A 22,500-nucleotide genomic window follows, 5' to 3' on the forward strand; every position below is an offset into this window, starting at 1 on the left:
GAGAAGTCCGCCAAAAGGAACATCGTGGGTTTCTCAGCTGCATTAGGAAAAGACTTGTTCAGCATCTCTCAGGCCTTTGAAATCCTGACAGCACAAGAAAGGAGGAAGGAAGGAAGGAAAACAGAGTGGTCACTGTCGGTGTTTCCTACAGCACGAGAACCAAGGGGCAGTACAGTTGCATAACACTGGAAACTGCCTATTTAATGTTCAAACAAAGGAGGAAATGAAATCGTGCCGCCGGTTTCCTCCTCTAAATATTAGCCCTAGGTCATGTCAACACGTCCCTGCTGAACGGTCCACAATTTACTTCGCGTCAGGGTAATTTTATTTAACGGTCGACCCTCTCATTGCTGAGTTCACTCTTTTTTTCTGAGCTTTTATTGCAGATATTAAACACGAGCCAGTCAACCACTGCAAATGCCTATCCAAGAGCGCATTACCGTCTTGCGGGGATCCTGGGCTGACTGCAGCAGAGTCAGCGTTAAAGCGACACCTTCACATTTCATTTCCTTCTCCTCCTGAAAGGGCTCGAGAAGAAATTAAAAAAGGCGGCGAAACATATACCCACTTTTATTTGATTTGTAACACAATCGTTTTAAGCTTGGAATTAGTTTTACTTTATAGAGGACAGTATGCCACTCACAGTAGTCACTACCAATTTGTACTATATACAGTACTGTACACGTATATTAGGAAAACCTTTAAGAGAAAGACTGGCTTCCTCTCTGTACTTTAGAAAATGCAGGTAAATGTCACATGAGTAAAATGGATGAGATTCACTTTAAAAAACATAAATTCGGTTTTACTTTTACGAACTGCTTAGCCAAGCAGGCGATCCGATCAGTCTGGGATCCTCAAAGATGGGGCTGGACGTAACGTTTTGAGAAATGGATTAGATACTGTATGAGCCACAAAAAATAAAAATAAAATGGGACTAAACGGACAGCCTCTCTCATGTTTAGTCCTTTCTTTAGGGGGTGACAGGAAGGCTGTTTCAGATTCTCGTAGTGCTGCGCATGGACATTTTAAACCCTTCAGTGAACATGACAGCTTCCTTTCACAGGGGGATGAAGCGTGTTATCTAACGGGAACATTATACAACTACCCGGAAAAAAAATCACCGAACATTTTTCCATTTTAGTAAGGCGTTAGCGAATTTAAATCCAGACTAAAGGGAGGAAAATGGCGAAACAGCCACCCCGACACCTTTTTGCGAAGGAGACAGAACTCTAAGTAACCAGGGGCAACGGGAGAGGGAGGTGAGGAGAAGGCAGCAGGGCTGGTGAGGAGATGGAGGGAAGAGCAGAGAGAGCGAGGAGTGTGGGAACTCGCCTGTGTCAGAGCCCGGAGCGGCCTCCATTTACTTGAAAACAATACAGCGCCAGATACACTCCTGGGCGCCTATGTGCACATCTCAGTCACTCATGGGACACAGATGGAGACTGGCGGGCTAACAACCTCAATCAGACAGAGAAAAGGGCTTTCTATCCTAGTTATCGGCTTTAGTGTGGAAGGCTGCATCTGACCAAAACCTATTCTGATCCACTTTAGATAATAGAACAAATATACCAGATCAAAACCACATGAACAAAAGCATGCAATACTGTAGATCATGCAGACGCAGTCTGGAAACAATCAGCTGTAAAGACACTCTGATCTGCAATTACAAGGATTTCTTCGGACGCATTAACTTCAACTCATCATTACTGCTCCTCGTTAAACACATCACTTTCACTGCGTTTTGCATTCATGACTGGTTTGGAGTGCTAGCGCTATTTGCCCTGTCAGATGCCCCTCATAGCTTTGTATGTGTCAGCTATTAATTAATCAAGAGACAATGTACTTTAATTAAAGGGCTGCCAGTGTAAGGCTTTTATAAGTGCTGCTATACTTGAGCATCATCCTAATATATTTGTAATGTATTCCGAATTCATAATAAGCTTTCACTGTACTGCTCATAAAAGCTAACATTTTAGACATTTATCTTTCTTCAGTAGAAATGGTTTTGGGTTTTTATTCTTGTTTTAAGCTGTTTTTGCCTCAGGCAGTTAATGGCAAGAGGCATTTTTACGCAATGAAAATATAAGGAAAATCGGTACACTAGGATTCAGACAGCTTCCACACACAATAACCAGTCAGAGCACTAATTAACTCACACACCGAAATGCTACTCTGACAGCGCACACCCAGATCCACACATCTCGCATCAGACGAAACTGAATCCCACAGCACCTTCCTGCAATTATAATTAAAAAAAACGTCAGTGTTTACTTTCAGAACAGGAGGATTACTTTTTGCAATGATCAATGTTTTGTTTGGGATGTACATTATTCAGAATTGCCATTTTGCATTAATGACAGAACATTGGTGAACAGCCGTCCAACCCGAGCTGAAAGCAGAGTATTGTCACAGGCTGTGGGACTCACAGACATTAGATCTGCTCCTTTGTATAACAGGTGGTTGTTCTGCAGCAAAAGTTCCTAGAAATAAGCTTGTGTACAGTACATGCTTCTGAAGTGCACCAGGTCTAGACAGTATTACTGCTTTCGCAGGCTGCATCTGCTCTCCCCAGCTCAGTGCCTTCTTGTCCATGGCTCTGTCATTTCTTTCACGTGTTAAGGCGTCATGCAAGCGAAACAGTTTTTTTTTTTCCAAAGCAGCCATTAGCAAAGGCTTAGCAACTTCCTGGGGATAAGCCAAAGCATGAGAATGACAATAAACTAAGTAAAAGAAAAAAGGAAAGGTGCTATTTAAAATAAAATGCTAATTACCTCTCCAGAATTTCCAGAATATAATTAATAATTGCTTACACTTATATAGCGCTTTTATAAACACTCCACTCAAAGCGCTTTACAGGTAATGGGGACTCCCCTCCACCACCACCAATGTGCAGCATCCACCTGGATGATGCGACGGCAGCCATAGTGCGCCAGAACGCTCACCGCAGATCAGCTATCAGTGGGGAGGAGAGCAGAGTAATGTAGCCAATTCATAGATGGGGATTATTAGGAGGCCATGATTGGTAAGGGCCAATGGGAAATTTGGCCAGGACGCCGGGGTTACACCCCTACTCTTTTCGAGAAACACCCTGGGATTTTTTAATGACCACAGAGAGTCAGGACCTCGGTTTTACGTCTCATCCGAAGGACGGCACCTGTTTACAGTATAGTGTCCCCGTCACTATACTGGGGCATTAGGACCCACATGGACCGCAGGGTGAGCGCCCCCTGCTGGCCCCACTAACACCTCTTCCAGCAGCAACCTTAGTTTTTCCCAGGAGGTCTCCCATCCAGGTACTGACCAGGCTCACACCTGCTGAGCTTCAGTGGGTTGCCAGTTGTGGGTGATATGGCTGCTGATATAACCAGCTTCCTTCTTGAAGGACATTACTAGTGCATTACTGTGATCATTCAGACCTGAAAGATTCTACGCAAGACACTGGCACAGTAGGGATTGTGGCCAGGACCTGCCCTGTACTGTACATCTCCCCCTGGAAGCGCTGTACCAGTTCAGTGAAGAGCACAGCAGGCCCGCCTGGGTAAAGATGCAGAGTGACAGAAGCACCACAACTGCTTGCCCATTGTGGCTGAGTTTGGACTAATAAAAGTACTGCTGTCACACCAGTCGCCAGGCAATCTCTGCTCTGGAGCCAGAAAACAATGCACAGAGATGCAGAATGATGTGTGGGCATTACTGACTTTGTTTCTCCTGACAGGCTTATTGATTAGCAGTGGGTCTAGAGGCAGTGGCTGGATTTCCTGGGAGCAGTCCAGGAGAGGTGATTAAACCTAAGGGGTCAGGAGTAAATTCCTGTTTAAAAGAGGCAAATAACATTCACGTGCAAGACATTAGAGTACTGGAACGCCGACTTTGGTCACCCAAAGGTGGTGATTCAACGGGCTTTCTGGTATCGTTTACAGCACAGACACGGTATCTGAACTTGACCCCTTGGAAGGGAGAGATGCCAGCTAGAACTGCATTCAAACATGGGAGCCTGGGAGGAAAACCACTGCAGGTGGTCAGCCTGAAGTCCCTCCCGTCTCACTTTTTGCAAAAAAATAATTGTTTTCCTGCAAAATAGACTCTGTGAGTCCCCAACGATAGACTACTTGACCAGTCCACTTGTCCACTTTGCCATCCCAGTGAAGCTCTTGTAGAGCAATAAAACACAACAAGTGCACAGAAAATGACCCTTGCAGGGCAGCTATGGATAGCCTCCTCACTGTGCCAAGCCATCTTTCCAACACGTGTGCTCATTTCACCTTCTGTTTCTGCCATTAACATATTATTCCAATGCAGGCCGAAAACGAGGTGTATAGAAACAAATGGCACTTCTGGTCCATTTTACTTGATGACCCTACACTGTGTCCATATTTTACACTATATGAGCCTGGTCCTGAACTCAGCTGCAAAAACAGCCATGCGTCTGAATTGCTCATTATTGAAGCAAGGCATCAGATGATAAATCCGGGATCTGTGCCATCCCTTTTCCCCCTTGAGGGTGCCTGTAAGCTTGTCTGCCCCTTCTTGCTCCCTTCAGGGAAGAGGCAGAGTCACTGGCGTTTCCCGTTACATCACTCGGCACAGATGAAATGTGGGGATCCCGTGCTTATCCTGTTAGCCAGTAAAATCTTAACTGCTGTCCACACTGCTTAAGAGGATAACTGTTCATAAGAAGTGGGTGCAGGTGTAGTGCCTCAGCTGGCGATTAAAGAGTACTCGGAGGACGAGCACTGATCACTCCTTCCTGGCTGCTGTAGGGCTGATGTACTGATTGAAAGCGATGCATTTCTCTGTTGAACACAAGGCGTCCGACAACTGCACCTTTTGGGCAATGCCTACCGATGCTAGATTTCAGCCCGCTGTGATTTGGAATGCAGGGGAGCAAGAGCTCAGGCATCTTTTTTTATTTGCTTTTCCATGCCCGCTCCCTGTCGCTCATCTCCCGGCAACTGTGGCACTTCCTTGCTCACTGGAGAACATCGGCCTGTCTTCTGCTCCTCCGAGACGCGAACAGCTGGTGACAGCTAACATCGCGCACCGACTAAAAAAACGCTGATAAGTGCCAGTGTAGTTTATCTAGGTTAAATAAAGCGACAACAGAAAATTCTGCTGCTTGATAAACACAAGCTGACAAGACTTCTGGATGTGTTCTTACTACCTGACTATCATGAGCACTGTCACTTACTCACTCTGCACTGTCAGGCTCACAGATCTGTGAGACACCCAGACCTAAATAATAATTATTCATTGGCTTTTTTTGGGTTCTTTTATCCAGAATATTTTTTAAAGACAAGACAACTGCTTCCCAGTGCAGTCTGGGAACTTGCCTGTATTGGGGACTGGCATCTGTATACTGCTGTTGCTGTGTTGGTTTGGACCCAGAGAATATAACCTCACTCTCCTTCTCAGTACTCCTAGGGCCAGCCCGCGGACCTGGAGTCCCAGTTTCCAGCAACACCAGAGACAGCCCCTCCACCAGCACGCGAGCAGATCCACCTCCCTCTCAGTCAGTTAGAAGCAGCGCTGGCAGAGGGCTACATGTGTGATGTGTGAGGAATGACACAGAAGACTGACCCAACCGAACGAAATGGTGTAGGCAGACAATAGACAACAACCACACTGGATTATTTCTCCTTTGAAACAAATGTTCCTGGTCTCTTTTGAATAGTGAATACTCGTGAGGAGAAAACAATATACGCAGCTAAACTAGCAGTCTAGGACTGATTACGCTATTTGGGTAACTAAATGGGACTGTAATGAATGAAGTTATGCACAGCAAACAAAACACTATCGCATTTCTAATTCTTTTTAACACGATATTTCTGTCTATTGTTACTGCCACAAATCACATTTTCTCTGTAAGTGTGCAGCTGCTGCTATCAGTCCTTTCACCCACAGGTGTTTCATATTTATTCGCAAACACTGACAAGCTCCCTAGAAGAAGTTTTGGTAGCAACTAGGGAGGTCACAGCTCCTGTTTGACACTACGCTGCAATGACCACCCTGCCTGCAAAGTCACAGACCGAGGGTCTCGGGCACTGGCCTGAGTGCTGGGAGCCCCCGCTGCATCTCATGGACAGGCTGGCAAACTCCTCCCCACACCCCTCTGCCTGTCAAGAAGACACCGGAGCGGAAAGGAGAGGGGAATTCTCAGCTCTCCTGGGCACAGATGTGGAAACTGGTTGCTGCCGCAGCAGTGATGAATCGGACAGGTTTGTACAGTAGGAAGAGGTGGTGTGAGCTCTCCATCGCTCAGCGCTGCCAGAGGGCATTCTAATGAAGGGAGCACAGAGGAAACACTGCCTCATACAGAGTCCTACTGCTGAACATGCACTGGGGCAACACCAGCCTTTGGAACACCTGGTCTTGTGAAAATTGCCATCTGCAGTTAGACAATTTGGTTCTTGCTGGCTGGAAGGGCTGTTTAGATGGAGATACTGTGTGCGCAAAAGAAAGATTCAGAAAGCCAGGGGAAAAAACAAAACATGGAAACCTTATGGGAAGCTAGTCTCTGAATTGACCAGCAATGTCCAATATCTGAGTCAGAGTCCCAGACACGATCTATCTGCATGTGCTCAAAGGACTAGCATGCTAAAGAGGAGGAACACTGCGTACAGTATCCTCCATTTGGTCTTCCAAGTACAGTATGGGGCTGCTGGTAGAGGAATTGAAGTGTGCCAAAAAGTGACTTCAGAAGGATCCGTCTAGAGCTGACTTCTAAAAGACAGGTTCATCTCAGGGTTTTACTGAAATTCTCAAAAATGTTTAAAGGCCCCCTCCCATGTGTCCTGTATATCCAGTAGTTCAATTCGCAAAGGATCATGGGTCATGCAAAATGAGCCTTTTGTCCACAGCACACCAACAGATGGGTTTCTGCAGATCTAGAAAGAAGCTAAGCTGCAGATCTCAATCACTAGGCAAATTCCACACTGTGCAATTAAAGATGACATTTAAGAAAAGGCTACTAATATGATATGGAGGAGCAGTGATAAACAGGCAAAGGTGATGTGAGACTTTTTCATGGACTGGCAGGAGATCATATTTTAAACATTCACTGTGATCTGGGCCTTCTCCAGCTTTAAGTGCTCTAAATAAACATGTCTAACTAAAATAAGGGTGTAAAGAGCTCTTAGTCAGTTTTAGATTTGCATCATTTATGTCAAAGCAAACAAACAAATGTATTTTATAGATTATAAAAAGGTGTTTAATACAAATTGATCAGCTGCTAACTGAACCCCTTCATTTTTATATAGTTTCTATTGCAACACTGGTCTCTGGTTTAAAAAAAAAAGATAGCAAGAACATTTTCCCCAAAATTGCATACCGCAGTAACATACTGTCTGACGTTACAGTGAATCATTTTCCTAGACATCTGCCATTTTTGTATTGTATGTGTTATTACAGTTAAAGAAAAATAAACATGGGCACTGAAAGGCTTTTCTTGCTTCAAATCACAACAGCTGTCTAGTCTTTTGTAGTGCTAGGGTCTATTTTTATAAAAGGGTGCAAAAAATATATACAGCATATACAGTGTGATAATCTAATTTTTATGACTAAAAACATTTGCTACTTGAGGAACCATTTCTTACTTCTTTTAAATAAACATTGGCTTACAAAACTAGATTACATTAAATGAATCTGGATGGTGGAAAGAAGAAAAAGATGTTAATTAAGGAGAAACTCTTTGTGAAACTGATAAACTCCACATAAAAAAAATACAAAAAACATTTATAGCTCCCCTTGTTCTCTGTCATTACTGGATCTCAACACTGAAATCCTTTGTTACCTCCTAAGGGATGGAGAGGGTGCAAGACAGACTTTTAGCTTTTTATACATTTCCCAAAAAAAATTAAAAAAGGAGCTATTTTGATCGTTTGCCTTTGAACCAGCAGTTAATCTGTGAATAGCTGGACTTTAGCTCACCAGCAAGAAGGCTGGTAACGAGTTCGAACATGGAGATTGGATTCTAATTAGGAGTCCCCAGCCGCAGTTCTGAGCCAGCGCGTAGTTTTGACTTTCTTTTCATGGCTGAGCTTTAAAAACATGTCTGCCACACTGCAGGGATGGGTCACGGCTTTTTCAATTCTTGAAGGAACTTTTGAAAAAGCAACAGTCAAAAAGAAAAGTGAAAATTGTAAAGAAATTGTAACTCTACTGTACCATCAGATGAGAATGGGTGAAAAGGCCGCAGTATTATCAGAGCATCACAGGGGAACTGTCCTTATCATAACATTAACAGATCTCCAAAGTGACAGCAAAGAGGATTCCAGCCTGGACAAAAGCACTCAAACAGAAACTGCTCATTTAATTGAACATTTCACTGTCGATACAAACAAACAAAAAAAAATGAGCTGGGCCATAAAATATGTAACTGGCTTACAAAAAGGAGAAAGGAATCGTTCATTTGCCACGGCATCCTTTTCAACAGTCTGCCACAGAGGGCGATATGGAACTGTAGAGCAGTTAACGATTCTCCCAGGGCTCGGCCTGCTCCTGCTGCCTCCTCTCTGACGTGCGCACGGAGCCTTGGACGGCTCTCGGTACAACACTGTCTGCGATAAACCGCTGGCTCCTCCTTCATTGCACATCACCGGAGAGCTGCGAGCAGCAGCCCCCAGCTTCCCTGCAAAGCGCGATGCTGGCGTGAAGCGCCCCGAAGTAAATCACCATGCGCGGCGCTCAACGGCAACAGGCGGCCAGGAAGGGAATTCGGCAGGCGTTGGCGCCCAGAAGGGTGACTGCTGCAGCTCATGCAGGGATGGAGAGCAATGCATCTACCTGCCCTGAAAGCCCGATCCCCACAGAAGCAGATGTGGGAGGGACATTAGCCATGCTAATGCCTGCAGAACATACAGCAGCTTGCTGCTCTCCAGCCACCCACTGCACGGATTGACTTCCATGAGCAGCTTAGCTCATCTCTAAGGAAATCAGCCCAACAAGTTACTGGACGTCCAGGAAGCAAGCAGAGTCTGAGCAAGCTAGGCTGGGATGCACACGGGGCATACAAAGCTTGAAAGGCCAGCTCCTAGATCCTGTCTGTGCGGGTCAGGCTGCAAGCCCCGTCAGTAGGTAGCAGAGAGTACAGGAGCAGCCCACTTGCCCACACTTCAGCCAGGACGGACACAGACAGCAACACAACTGTATTCCCGAGTCTCTACAGTGTCCATAGTCCTCCTGATTAGGGCCACTGTCAATTAACATCAGCCCAAGCAGATATTTTGGAAAATCTGAAGGGAGACTGATAATTGCCTGGGTACGTAGTTAGTTACCAGCCCGCACAGAATTAGATTTCCAAAACAATAATAGAAAAAAACAGTAAAATGATATGAATACGCACCACAGGTTCCTCAGCTCAGGAGGATTGTTTGATTGTGTTAATGCAGTCATGTTTCAGAGCTCCGTGTGATGATCGCACCACCCTTATTCCTACCCCCTAGCTAGTGTAAAAAAGGTACACGGCAAGCCCTCGGCAATACGTTTTGCGGTTATGGTGTAGAATGACATTTAATATGCTAACCATTCACCCAAAAGCAGATGTGTGACACATTCAGGACAGCACTGCCTGAATTGTACAGGAAATTAAAGCTTTGCAACGCGGTTGGCACTGGGAAGAACACCAGCTCAAAGTATCGGAGCCTCTCTCCTGGCGAGCAATGAGCTGGATGCAGTTTCTGGAACTGAACTGGGCAGGCGAAACATCAAAAGGTCTGTGAGGGATGCCTGGCTGCCATACCAAGACATAAAGACCTTGCACGTCCATTTCTGACTACCAGCTGTTTTTCTGTGCAGAGGGAGAATTCGGTGGCTAACTCTTGGGCTTACTGAACAGTTATGGGCCCGACAGGAATAATTTGCGCCACCAGTGCCACTACATGTCAAACTCAAACCACACAGCAGGATATAATTAGTCACTCTGGGAACACATCTGTACTGTAGGCCAAGGCAGCTCCAGCGTACTTGAGATAAAAAAGGGATCGGAGTCTGGATCACACATGCAATCATTCTTCACGCTACATGTGACTCATGACGCTGTGCCGCATGCTGGAGGAGCAAAACAAGTTGAACTTTTCCTATGCTTGGAAGCCCTTGCCTTGCTGTACTCTTATGGGTGTTTCTGTAGGGGCCCCTGACTGTGGGCTCTATCCAGTGCATGCTCAGCCAGGTCAACACGCAGCAATATGGAGCTGTGGCCAGGGCTCTGAACACGTCGCTGGAAGGTTGTGTGTTCGAGACACTGCTACCGGACCATTGAGCAAAGTGCTTCATGCTGAAATGCCCAGCATTAGAAACGGGTGCAGATGGAAGTCCCTTTCCATGAAAGGGTCAGCCAAACGATCACGGGAATAATAACAGCAACTTCAGGGTCCGGGATCTGGATGGGCTGGTCAGTCATGGGCTCCACGAAATGAGTACTTTTTAACGGCTCCTGGGGGTCTTGTGGACCAAGGTTCCCTCTGACCCTCATGCTATTTTAGCTGGGAAAACAGAATGGCTCTCTGCTTTATTTGTAATAAGTTAACACGTTTCTCACAGACGTGCTCATTTGCCATTTTTAAGCCTCTTGCAGTATGTAGGTTGCAAGGTTGGAGTTCTAGAGATTCGGGATGTTAACCCTCTGGCTTTGTAATAACAACAGCAAAGCAATAAGATGAAAAGTGGTGCAATCCTGCTGAAGGGCACTGTAAGGGCTGGTTATCATTTTAAAAGTAGCTGTAATGAATAAATCATGTGTGATACACGAACTGCATCTAACACTCTGGCCAGAGTGCTGCTTTGCTTTTTGGCTAAAGTCAGATTTCTTAGGAAAATAGCTTCTACTTTCAAGCCATGTAGCGAGTCCACAGCTACTAAAATCTTGTAGCGTTTAAGCATTTAATCCCACTTGTTCTGTTTTTACCTTGAGGATGATGTTACAGGATGCTTCTGAAAAAATCCCGGAAGAAAACCCAAAACAGGATTCGATAATGCAGTCGGAGTAAAATCTTATTGCTTGTTAATAGGAATTATTCCCTTCGCCCCCATAGCACCTTGGAGAGGAACATTTCTTTTGTACTGTGTGTAGAATTTCAATTGTCAGAGGAAGCCAATTAAATTTCTGTTACCACACATTGCTCTATAATTACAGTACCTGTCACCGAATGGTTACTTTTAAAAAGCTCTGCTTTGCTGTTTAAGAAGGGAAGCTAGCGTGAACTGTACTTGTATCCCGTAGTTCCCACTCGTGTCTTAGGGCAATTAGCAATTCTGCATCGGACTTGCAGAGTCTTCCTATTCATTTCAGAGCAAAGGGCTCCAAACTCAGTGAGTAGTGAATAATGGACTAACAGAACTGTCTAAAACCGTATTGATGTTTTTTTGGCGGTGATCTCCACACCAGGGCATGATAACAGTAGCACTGGAGGTGTTAAAAGTCCCCCAGACACGCACTTCTTCGACATTTGGGACTCAGCCACATTCTTTCTGAGATTCTTACATCAACTGCCATCTTACTGGTCTAAAAGCCATCTAATAACTTCTGACATCTCTTTCGCACTGTCTGGACCACAGCAAAAACTTGCGAAGTGCTTATTAACGTTTCAATTCTCTGCAGAGAACTGCAGCTTGAGTTTTGTGGAACTTTGTGAGTGATGAAACTCATTTCTAAACCTTTAGAAAGAAAACCCAACTGTTCCCTGAACTGATTGGCAAAATACTGTCAATTTCAAATTCAGAGAGCTTGACTGGTGTAACCACTGGAGCACCATGCTGACAAAGCCATAATGACTAGCAAAACATTTACGGACAACAAAAGGATATTCTAATTTGACATTTACAGACATTTTCAACTGTCTTCATGAAGGCAGGTCCATACTCATGCTGTTTTTGCCTGTTTCACTCTTCTCAAAAACCTCTTGAAAATCTGATATTCCAATTTATGTCAACCTTTTGATATTTAAAGGAACAACACAGATGTAGCCCGAAGACACACAATATTATTAAATATGTCTCACATTAGAGTGCTGTTCTGTATTTTATAGTAAACCCGTCTTGTTTTCCAAGTCAACGTGGAAGAGCAGCTTCCCTGAGGAATAATTAATTACTTTCCCTTTCAACACAAACGCAGCGAGCCCAGGGGTGTCTGAATGACACAAGACGGGTTATTGTTTGTTAAAGGGTAATTGTAATTGTTTTCAAAGCTAATTAGAATTTATTGAAATCTGTATACTCGCTTCTGCCAGCCAGGCTACTGCAGTAAACAAGACTGCACCTTTCAATGTTTACTGTTTAAATAAGCTGAATAAATTAATCAATATCTACCTGAGTTAATAATTAAATCAAAAGGCTCTTTGGTGAAACAAATTTCAAGGGGGGGGGGAGGGGGGGAATCACTTGAATACCTGACCTTATTTTACCTTACAATGAAAAAGAAAAATATGTGCTATAACCACACACAAAAAAACAGCTACAATACAGTAACTGTATGCACATAGCATACTTTGTACTGTACAGTATATGCTTGTTTGGACAACACTTCTACAAAGCGTCCATTGAGCAAACATTTAGGTTTCTAAAGCTTAAAAGAAAAATATAAGATCAATATTTAGGCAATCAATAATTGCAGCATTCTGAGGCTTTAAAAATAAAGAGAAGAATGCATTAGAAGATTTGGTTTTCATCACTCCTGTTGCTGCAAGATGCTAAGTGCCTTTTGCTGATGCATGAACTGCACTAATTCCCATACAGTCAGCATCATGGACTGAGTGACTAACTGGCTGTTGCATTTAATGGCATTATTACAGGAGTTCCAATTGCCTGGAGCTGACAGATACTTTCCTTGCTTATATTCACGAAAAAGACTAAAACTCCACCAAGCAAAACAAAGCAATATGGGAATCTGGGTGATTTGCAAGACAAACAGCATTTGCTTCTCTCTTAAATCAGTTATTTTTCTTTTTATAGCCTGATCCCTGGAATCAAGCATAGCAAATTAATGCTGGGTCCTCTGTAACTGTTCGGCAGTTTGTGGTTTTTTTTTATAAATCACAGGGTGATTCTCACCCCCCTGATTCTGAATCTGAATAATAAAAACAAAATCAGGAACATTTGGCCACATCTGCAGCAACAAGAAAAGAAACAGTTTGACATTTGGACATGCTGTACCAAGTGTCATGACTACATAGCAAGAGGGTGAGTACAGATGAGCTACGTGGATATTAAGATGCATCTGACACATCACAAGTGCTGGAAATGTCATGCTGGGTTTAACTGACCTGTGGCAATATTGGTGGCAAACAAGTTTCCTTGTCCACTCCTTCGGTCATGAATAGAGCTGGTGCCTCATTTCACTGCTGATGGGGTCTAATCTCTTTTCTGGGGCTCAGGGGAACAAAGGTCACTTGCACTGGTCAGAACCTGAATAAAGAGGGGTGGGGCTGGAGGATCTATAAGGGGTCGACTAACCTTCTATACACCTCAAGAGGGATACTTTACACCTCAAGAGGGATACTGTATGTCTGAGGCTGGAGTACACTGGCTTACAAATGTGGGGAAAATTAGAGACCTGGAACAGGGGAACCACCTGAATTTGCAGCACAGGGAGTGGTGCATCTTGGGGAGACAGAGGTGTTTCGCAGTCCACACACACTACAGGACTAGAGGAGAGGCTGCAGCCTCTGTACTTTACCAGGACAGACCCAGGGAGAGCACACAGCTGCCACACACTCCAGCCAGACCTGGCAGGACACAGACCTGCTCAAGAGCTGGCCTGAATTTAGCTCCCAGTAAATCCACTTGGAGTACTATTATTTTTAAAAAGACAATGTCGGGTTTTCAAAGAATAATATGCACTAAAAGAGAAGGTTATCCCTAACCCCTGTGGTGCTTTACTGCTGTACCTAAACGGTGACGTTTCAATGTTGAGTGCTTGGCAATTGCTCGTCTTTTCCTAATGTTTGCATCAGCGGTGCATTTTCTGCTGCAGGTGTTTGTACAGTAGGTTGGAAAGTCTCCTGACACTCACCATTTTTGTCTGCTCTTCGGAATATCTGAAACGAAAAGAAGACAAAAGGACACATCAAAATGGATGATAGAAGATTCTAGTAACAAGAGAGAGCCTAAAACTTAATTTAGAACGAGACGGGATTAGCCTACTCAGCCTCTGATCTCACCAATCAGTTAAACAGCATGAGAAAAATCACAGTCCGTGACTGATTAAAACACATCACACAACAGGATGTATTTCTGGTCACTTTGTTAAAGCTATTAAAGGGTTATTAAGAGTAGGAGTCTTTTATTATTTTCCCACAGCCTGCTAAAATCATACCTGAACGAAGTGAAGTGGAACTGGTGTGGTTTTCGGATTCTAGAACTAAACGCACTCATTTCTTGTGCTTCCGACGCCCAGTAGCCTGAGCCCTGAGAGATCAGCCTCTTCTCCTCATTCAGAAGCCCAGGAGAAGAACTCAGCACTGGGTTCTGACAACAAGCCCACATACCCCCACTCTGGAAGCTGGAGGTCTAGACCCAAGAAGACAGACCCAGAAAACCTCCACTACTGCACTTGGATAACCCTGATGCAAGATCCAGGTGAGCAGGATCTCAGTCCCTGACATTACAGGAATTGTGGGTGGTTTATTATGATTTTTTACACCACAAACTCATTGCCTGGAGGAGGGAGACAACTATTAGGCCTGAGAGCCCCAGAGGTTTCTTTCCTCCCTCTGGGGTTTTTTATGTTCCTCTCCTCTGTGTCCACGTGGTCACAGACCTGCTACTGTACAGCATTATTAAACTCTGTATAAGTCTTTAAAGTGTGCTGTGGCAAAACATTGTGAAGGGCTCTATAGCAAATAAAAATGGCAGCACTCAGTGAAAAATATTGAGCGCCTCTACATACCAGCATCTCATTCACAAACACCATTTAACAGAGAAAAGGGCTTAGAATTGACGTCCAGCAGGACAAACATGTACTTTGTGCGGACTCAAATGACTATTCCCAAAAACATTTTTTAAATAAATGTTCTCTGCTGAGTTTGAAGAAATAAAAAGATTGAGTTGCATGTAATCTCCTGTAGGAGGCTGAGAGGCTGAGAACTACCAAACTATAGACACATTTCACAGCAGCTTCACAGCTTGTAATGTTTTACCACTTAGGTTCTGGGTGATATTTCATATTTCACAAATTCCCACTTGGTCTTGCAGCTCTAACCTAAACCTTAACCTTAACAATCATTACGATACATTTCATGTCTTTTTCATTATTACTATTTGATCCCTAACTCACAGAGCGCTCTTAACTGACATTTGCTGTGTCTGATTTAACACAACAGAAACAAGACAAGAAGAGACTGCTGGGTAAACATGGGTCTGAAAGCTACAGGTACCAGGAAGGAGACAAAGCTTTTTATAAATCCACACTAAATCACACATGAATGAAGTCAAGTGGAGCTTGCGTGGGTGTTGGATGCTGAAACTCAATGCATTCATTTCTTGTGCGGTCGATGCATAATAACTTGAGCCCTGAAAGAACAGCCTCTTCAGTTCCTCATTCATAAACCCAGCAGAAGAATTGATTGCCACTTGTCACATGGAAAGAATAATGCAGAACATCTGACTAGCCTCTGTGGGGTTACTGTACTGTAAAATACCAAAGAAACCTGAAGCTGCATTTCACAACAGGGAACCACTGAAAACGTATGCAACAACTCCAAAACACAAGCTGCAGGTAGATGTGTCGAGCTTCAAACTTCTCATTGTGTTCAATTCTTCTTTCAGATAAGACAGATAGGCGTGGCCTTGCCTTCCCAAGTGACTCTGCAAAGTGAGACCAGCCAGCTAGAACATGAGAAATCTGCCTCTTGGGAAACCAGAACTTAGAATCAATAAAGCAATCAATTTTGCAAGCCCGCAAAAAGGATATATTTTTGTCTGTGTGTGCTAGTTAGAAAAGGGGTCCCCTTTTAGGACAATATCTCCTCCAATGCTGGGAACATTCAACAGTAGGTCAGTGGTGTCTTGGGAGGCCATAAATGACGCCTCGTCTTTCTTACTGAAATAAAACCAAGGCTTCACAGAAGAAAACTCAGGTTTGGCTTGCTGTTCCTTTCCTGTTGTTGGGACAGGGTATCAATCTCCACTAGCATGCCAAGCATTGTTATGAAGACACAGCAGTAACCCACTGTATCAGAATAAGCAGTTTACTTTGTTTTCAGTCTGTGAAGTTTTAATGCATGAATTGCACTGTTGTGGGCTGAAAGGTGGGAAAAGATTATTTTTTGGAAGTGCCAGATCTGCCCTTTTATCTTTTTTTATTTGGACAGCCTTGTGAGCCAGGCTCATACAGAATGCCAACATCTTATTCTAAGAGCACACAGGGCTGATCTGGGCTAATCTTAAGTGTTGGGAAGTTTTAACACATAGACAGGAGTTCATTTGTGTTCAGCCTTGGCCCCTGCATCTACTCAGATGGTCTCCTGCTGATGTCCACACAAATTTTTTTTACCACACGTTCACTGTTTGATAGACAGTGTACTGTGTGTGTTCCAAGTTTTATATAGCTGCGAAAGTAATTCAGATCAAGGGGAGCTGAGAAGTGTCTCACACTGAGCATCTGCAGCTGAAGAAACTCTGATTCATGACATCTTCAAAGGCACACATGCAAAACAGGACCAGGCCTGAGCTGTGTCACAGACACCATGCCTGTCTGTCCAGAAGCTTTGGAGTGCTTCGGTGTGCTGCAAGGTGGATCAAGCACATCAAAGAATAATCTTGCTCCTCCTATGGAATGAGCAAGCATGAAAGTCCCTGACGAGGGAGAATATTTTTAACTCTCCACATTAATAGTGTCTGTGGAGTAAAAAAAAAATCAAATTCTGTACTCAGCAGCAAAGACCATAGATACAGTACAGGTAAATACTGTACTGGCAAGGAGTGACTGTTTATGCAGGGGGAGGAGGGGTGCACTGTGGGATCATCTCCATCAATTCCACCGAGGTTGCATGATAATCAAATCAGCCATCTGCAGTCTCTGCCGCACGGCTGTCGACGTTCACCACTATAAATGATAGATGAAGAAAGATGCCCTCCCTCCACATCCCGTTCGATTCACTGAAGGGATGAGGGCAGGACTAGGGGCAAGCTGAATCTGGGGATCTGGGGTACAGTTCACCATCTTTTTCTAATACCTTTACCGTGTCTGTTGATCAGAATGATCAGGACTACACAAAGCGATCTTTTTAACTAAAGTGTCTGTTGGGCTGTTGGTAAACTTTCAAATCTGAATTAACGAGGTATTTTTTGCTACATTTGAAAGATCATGTCCCTACAGTTTGCCTTTGAATGCACTCCGCAAATCTGTTCTAAATCTGTACATGCATGGAAGACCACCAGTGACTGAAAGAATCACACTGTTTCCATTGCATAATACACTCAATTGATTTCTTCTTTATCAGGGGCTTTCTTTAAAGTATGGTGTCAATAACAGCTTGGAGGAAAAGCTTTAAAGAAAGCTTCCTGCCATATGATCGTGTGTGAGCTTTAAATGCTATTGCTCTAATCCTCACATTACTCTGCCTGTGCTCAAAGACTTGCCTTCCCGCCCCCATGGGGAAGGTGGTTCCTGCCTCTCTTGATTTTTCCTGGAAAACAATTTTACATTACAGAGATAAATGCTGAGTACGCATCCAGTTGCCATCAGGAGAATGGAACCACTATGGAACAGCACAAGACCATCACCCACAATCCCCAGCCCATTAATCTCCATCTCTAGGAATGCTGGGCTGAGTATCTCTGACAGATCACACTTAGCCAGCAAGGCTGGGAAAAACCCTCTTTCTAGGACCTGTTCTCTGAGCAATTTGCTGATACAATTCAGCTCAGGAAAGCAGATCCTTAGATCCTTCAGAGGCTCAAATTGTACTTTAGGAGCATTAAATATGGGGCAGCAGATTGTACAATTGTCACCACAGCCTGAAAGTTATTCCTTTGTTGGAGGCACTTGTTACTGATGAGGTTTAGGATTAACAGTAACTTACATTACAGAGTATCAGCTTTGTGCTGATAGATACTGTAAGTGTAGGAGAAGCCTGGCTCCTTCCTTGTTACAGAACCACTGCTACACTGTACTGTCATCTCTAATTTGGACCTACAGTATAAGATAAGAGATCAGATCACTTTATTGGCCACATACAATTTCTTGCATTAGGAATTCGACATTTCACAGACCCCAGCTTGCTCTCCATGAGGACAGACAGACAGAGAGACAGAGAGAAGCTGGGGGTCAGAGCGCGGGGTCAGCCATTGTACGGCACCCCTGGAGAAGCTGGGGTGAAGGGCCTTACCCAACAGAGTAGGATTCCTCTGCTGGCCGCAGGATTTGAACCAGCAACCTTCCAGCCACAGGCGCAGATCCTGAGCCACAGAGCCACTGCTTCACCCTTTTTAAGACATGCCTGCACAATCCTCTTTACAGGACTACCGGGAGCTCTAAGTCTCAGTCTGTAAATTGCTGCTCATTCTTTCAAACTCTCCACCAGACACTCTTCAATATTATTTCACCCCCACCTGTCTGAGGTGTTCCATCCCTCTGTATGCACACCTGAAGCAAAGTGCCCAGGTCCTCCAGACTCCAGCCCTCACAGGTGACAGCTGAGACAGTGAATGTGTGTGGATCTTTCTTAGCAGAGGAGAGGGGAGAGTTGCGGATGGTGTCCTCTCTCTTTTTGTTTTCTAACTGCTGGTGCTGTGGACAGGACATCTTCCGTCTGCCACTCTCGTGGGAGACTGTCCCATGAAGGACGGAAGAGCTTTATTCCTGCCGGTGGGCGAAGGAGAGGAGGGAAAGGGGCACATGGACGAAGCCATCCACGTCTGTGGGTCTCACCTGGCGAATCACTACCCTGCTGTGGGTGGCATCAGGTTGAATAGGTGGGACCGCAGGTGCTCGGACACTCGTGCGAGAACACACAACTGCCCATCCTCTCCCTTCACTAATGAGATACAGCCTGGCTTGTCTTCTCCAAGACATTATTGAGAGATTACATACAGTAAAAGCCGACCGAGAGAAGACTAATGGTGATTCTCCCGAGACAAATGTGGGCTCTGGACACCTTCTGTCTTCAAATGAAAAAAGATACAGTATGTGACACCTCCCTGTACTTTTAAAAAACGCGAAGAAATAATCAACGTTGCAGAAGTATCAACGCGTTTCTGTTTCATACCATCGATTTGCCAGTGCCTGTCTATCCGGAGATGTGATCCATAATGTTTTTAAACACAATTGCGCGGCTATGCGAGCAGAGTATTCAAAAGAATGAAAGCAAAAAAAGTTGTTTTCGTTTTGTATCAGAATAAAATGCCCGTTTTTGGTGTAAGGCAATTGCTAACAAAAGATACAAAAAGCACTACAAAACATTAAGAAGGGGGCATTGAAAACAACAAAAACAAGGGAAAATAGGTTGAATTAATTTTCCGAGACGCCATTAACCTTTTTAGCTCAAGTAAGAAGTGTTGACGATGTGAGCAGTGCTGTCTTGTGCAGGACGGCCTGGGCTCTGGACAGCGCTGCTGTTATCAAGCCTGGACGGGCGCGCTCAGCGCTGCTCCAGCTGCGGAGAGTTCAGGCTGATCTGTGAAAGTCGCCAAACTGTAGGAACCACAGCAATGTTGTCTGTCTCGGCTTGCTGGGTTCACCCGAGCTGTTAAATGCATTTCTGAACACAGAATCTGACAGTCACTGTACCTTTGCTGATCACACGGCACAGTTATCAGATTTGATCTCATTAGATTTCTACCTTTGTACAGCAATTGAATTGAGGGCACGAGGCCACGTTATCCTATATACTGTAGTGAATTTTAATACGACTCTTTCACGATTCATAATTGCCCGATCAACGCTAGGAGCTCCGCAATAGAATAGCCTTAGAATAGAAGAGAACAAAATATAGCCTTAATTATCTGAAGGGTTCAATTCTGGCGTCTCTTTTTGTCAGATTTCTGTACTTTTTAATTTCAGTTTGAAAACTTCATTGAAATTAAACGTTTAGAATTTCTAGTTTCACCGTGGTTTTTCATATTTAAAGTTTTGAAGATGCACTATTTGACATCTATACCGGTCTCTAGTGTCTTTTGAAACAGTTGTTTAAATCCCTTCCAAAGACAGGGCAAATGACGGAAAACTATTTTTTTATATCCCTTCTTTTCAGCGAAGATGCACTCTAATAGCTTAGGTTTGACATTCGCTTTTAATTTAATACAACAAGATCCCAGCTTTAATATTATGTATACCCCTGTACATGTTTGTATGTTTACGATACAATGTATAAACCTAGAATCTTAAGACAGCCAACTCATCAAACAGTCTACTGCCGGATTCCCGCAAAAGCCTATGTCCCATTTTCGGATCTGTCGGTGCGAACACGCAGAGGCTAGCAAGCGCTGCAAAATCAAAAGCAAATTTCGACCACACTGAGGGTTTTTGTTATCTTTTTTTCCCCCGTTTTATTTTCTAACGCCTCAGACGTGCGCGCCCGCGTTGTGCAAGGGAACGCAGTTCAAACACCCTATCCTACCCCCCCCGTTAGTCTCTCGGACCCTTCCTGCCAGCCAGCACCCCGCTCCGCTACAGTGAGATACCTACATCCAGGATGACGGAGATGCCCTTCCGAGGCTCCGGGTTGAAGAACTGCTCCCGGGCAGCCCCCGGCTCCTCCTTGAGGAATTCTCGGGGAGAGATGTTCTTGTTGTCGCTCATCTTCGTCACTATCCAGCGGACTAGCCCGTCTATTCCACCGAGCTGGGCTCCGCTGCTGCCTGACTGTGCAGCCGTTGCTGTCTCGCTGTTCTGAGCCCCGAGTTTGGGTTGTTCTTTGTGGAGCAGTTTGTGGACGCCGTCCCTGCAGTATCGGGCTGCCTGCTCACACATCCTTTCGCCAGAGAGCATTCATGCTGAGAGCTATGGGGTATTCCCCTCCCACCCCGCTTACATCACCCCGCACACACCCCAAAAACACACCTCTCTCATTTTACATCATTACGACAGGGGGGTAAAAGCTTTTTGACTTGCGATGGCGAGCATTTCCAGCTCATACAACATGAAACGGCCATACAAGCCCCGCAACTTCTGAGAAGTTTCGTTGGCGTTAGTATCGCTGGACACAACCTTTCTAGGCAGTTCTGAAAGCAATAAAAGGTGAGCCCAAGTAGAAACGACACCTTACTGCTTCTGAATTTTTGTTTGTTTTTTAAATTCACGGTTTATTTTGTTTTGCTTAGTTATAGCAATAACAACAATCTGTACCTTTCAATTGCGTTTCATGTCTGAGGGTAGTTTTTTTTTCTTTCTTTTCCGTCGTCTTTACTTGTCGAGTATCAGCGCAGGGCTGTTGTGTAGCTCTACAACAGCAGACTGCGTCCACTCCCCAACTAGGACACTGCAACGCTGAGGATAAAAGCGTAGACCGTGTGTTTTGTTAAGGTTTGTGGCTTAGATAGGTCAGAACAGCTGAACCTTTTCTGCCGAAGAAAATCATAATGTTTTACATTTCCAAAAGCAACTGAACAAATCCACGCATTTCTTTGTCAGGTGTGGCGTGGCTATCAGGACCAGATGACACTAATCTGCGTTCATAGAGCGTTTTCTCCGAATTCAGTGCTTCGGTTCCTTCATTTGAAAAGCTGTCGACTTTAAAGGTGTAACCCGTGAATTTAATAAAGAATAACATTTGCGCGCATAGCAGCTGTATATTCTATCATACGTACTGGTATCTAATGCTTTTCAGCTGTCATTTATAGGTTATTCCTTTTAAGTAAGTGATTACATTTGCAGCAACCCTTTCATGAGTACAGCCCCTTATCTGGAAATTCAGACGCTTTCTGTGTTAGACAGGGGTAGCCAGTTAGACTGTACTGCAAAGACAATGTCAATGTGACGATATCCATGCAAAGGATCAGTGCTTACAGTGGCACTTTCATGAGATACACCACTAAGCCTTCTTCTATCACTGCTTGTACGCTCTTACTCGCTTTTACACAGGGGTATGTGTCACTTATAGCACAACGATGTCGGGGTTTTTAAATAGCCCTTCCTGTACAGTAAATGTAAAATACCACATTACAGTGTTGACACACAGTGTGTGTCCTGTGATTTGTTTCCCCCTTTGTTTTGTATTATAGCTGTAGTGACTTGTGAAGATAGAAGACACATCCCTCTCCAAGAATGTAAGTATCGATAGAGGCAAGGGATGCAGACACCTGTGCCGTTCCCTTTCAAGTCCAGCACTCTCTGAAGAGGACTGCTTCGCCCGCCCAGGGTGGCATTTAAGTTAAAAGGCGCCACGACTCTGCCCTTTCATGCCGTTAATTAACGGACTCCCACCGAGCCCTAATGGCAACTTGAAGCAGAAAGACATAGCTGGCCATTCAGTGAGCTTTCTTCCCAGCTCGGATTGCGTTAGCAGGCGTTGCTTCGACGCTCCGCTCCTGTTGATTCATAAAAAAAAGAAACCAATGGGAAATAAATAA

The 22,500-nt window shown here is 44.4% G+C and overlaps 1 protein-coding gene across 3 annotated transcripts in view; it reads right to left on the bottom strand.

The window, feature by feature from the left end:
* necab2 (N-terminal EF-hand calcium binding protein 2) overlaps window positions 1-20,963 on the bottom strand; it is a 94,049-nt gene extending 73,086 nt beyond the window's left edge. Inside the window, exons 1-2 of one of the 3 annotated variants that reach the window (XM_015368378.2) lie at window positions 20,618-20,963; window positions 14,003-14,027 (exon numbers count right to left, since the gene is read on the bottom strand). In XM_015368378.2, coding sequence (XP_015223864.1) covers window positions 14,003-14,027; window positions 20,618-20,920 — 328 coding nt within the window. In that variant the 5' untranslated portion in view covers window positions 20,921-20,963. The remainder of the gene's footprint in view (window positions 1-14,002; window positions 14,028-20,617) is intronic. The other 2 variants (XM_015368379.2, XM_006641396.3) reach the window with 2 other exon arrangements.
* Between the last annotated feature and the right edge of the window lie 1,537 nt (window positions 20,964-22,500).

Source organism: Lepisosteus oculatus, chromosome 20 (genome assembly GCF_040954835.1).
Source record: "Lepisosteus oculatus isolate fLepOcu1 chromosome 20, fLepOcu1.hap2, whole genome shotgun sequence".
NCBI classification, from domain to species: domain Eukaryota; kingdom Metazoa; phylum Chordata; class Actinopteri; order Semionotiformes; family Lepisosteidae; genus Lepisosteus; species Lepisosteus oculatus.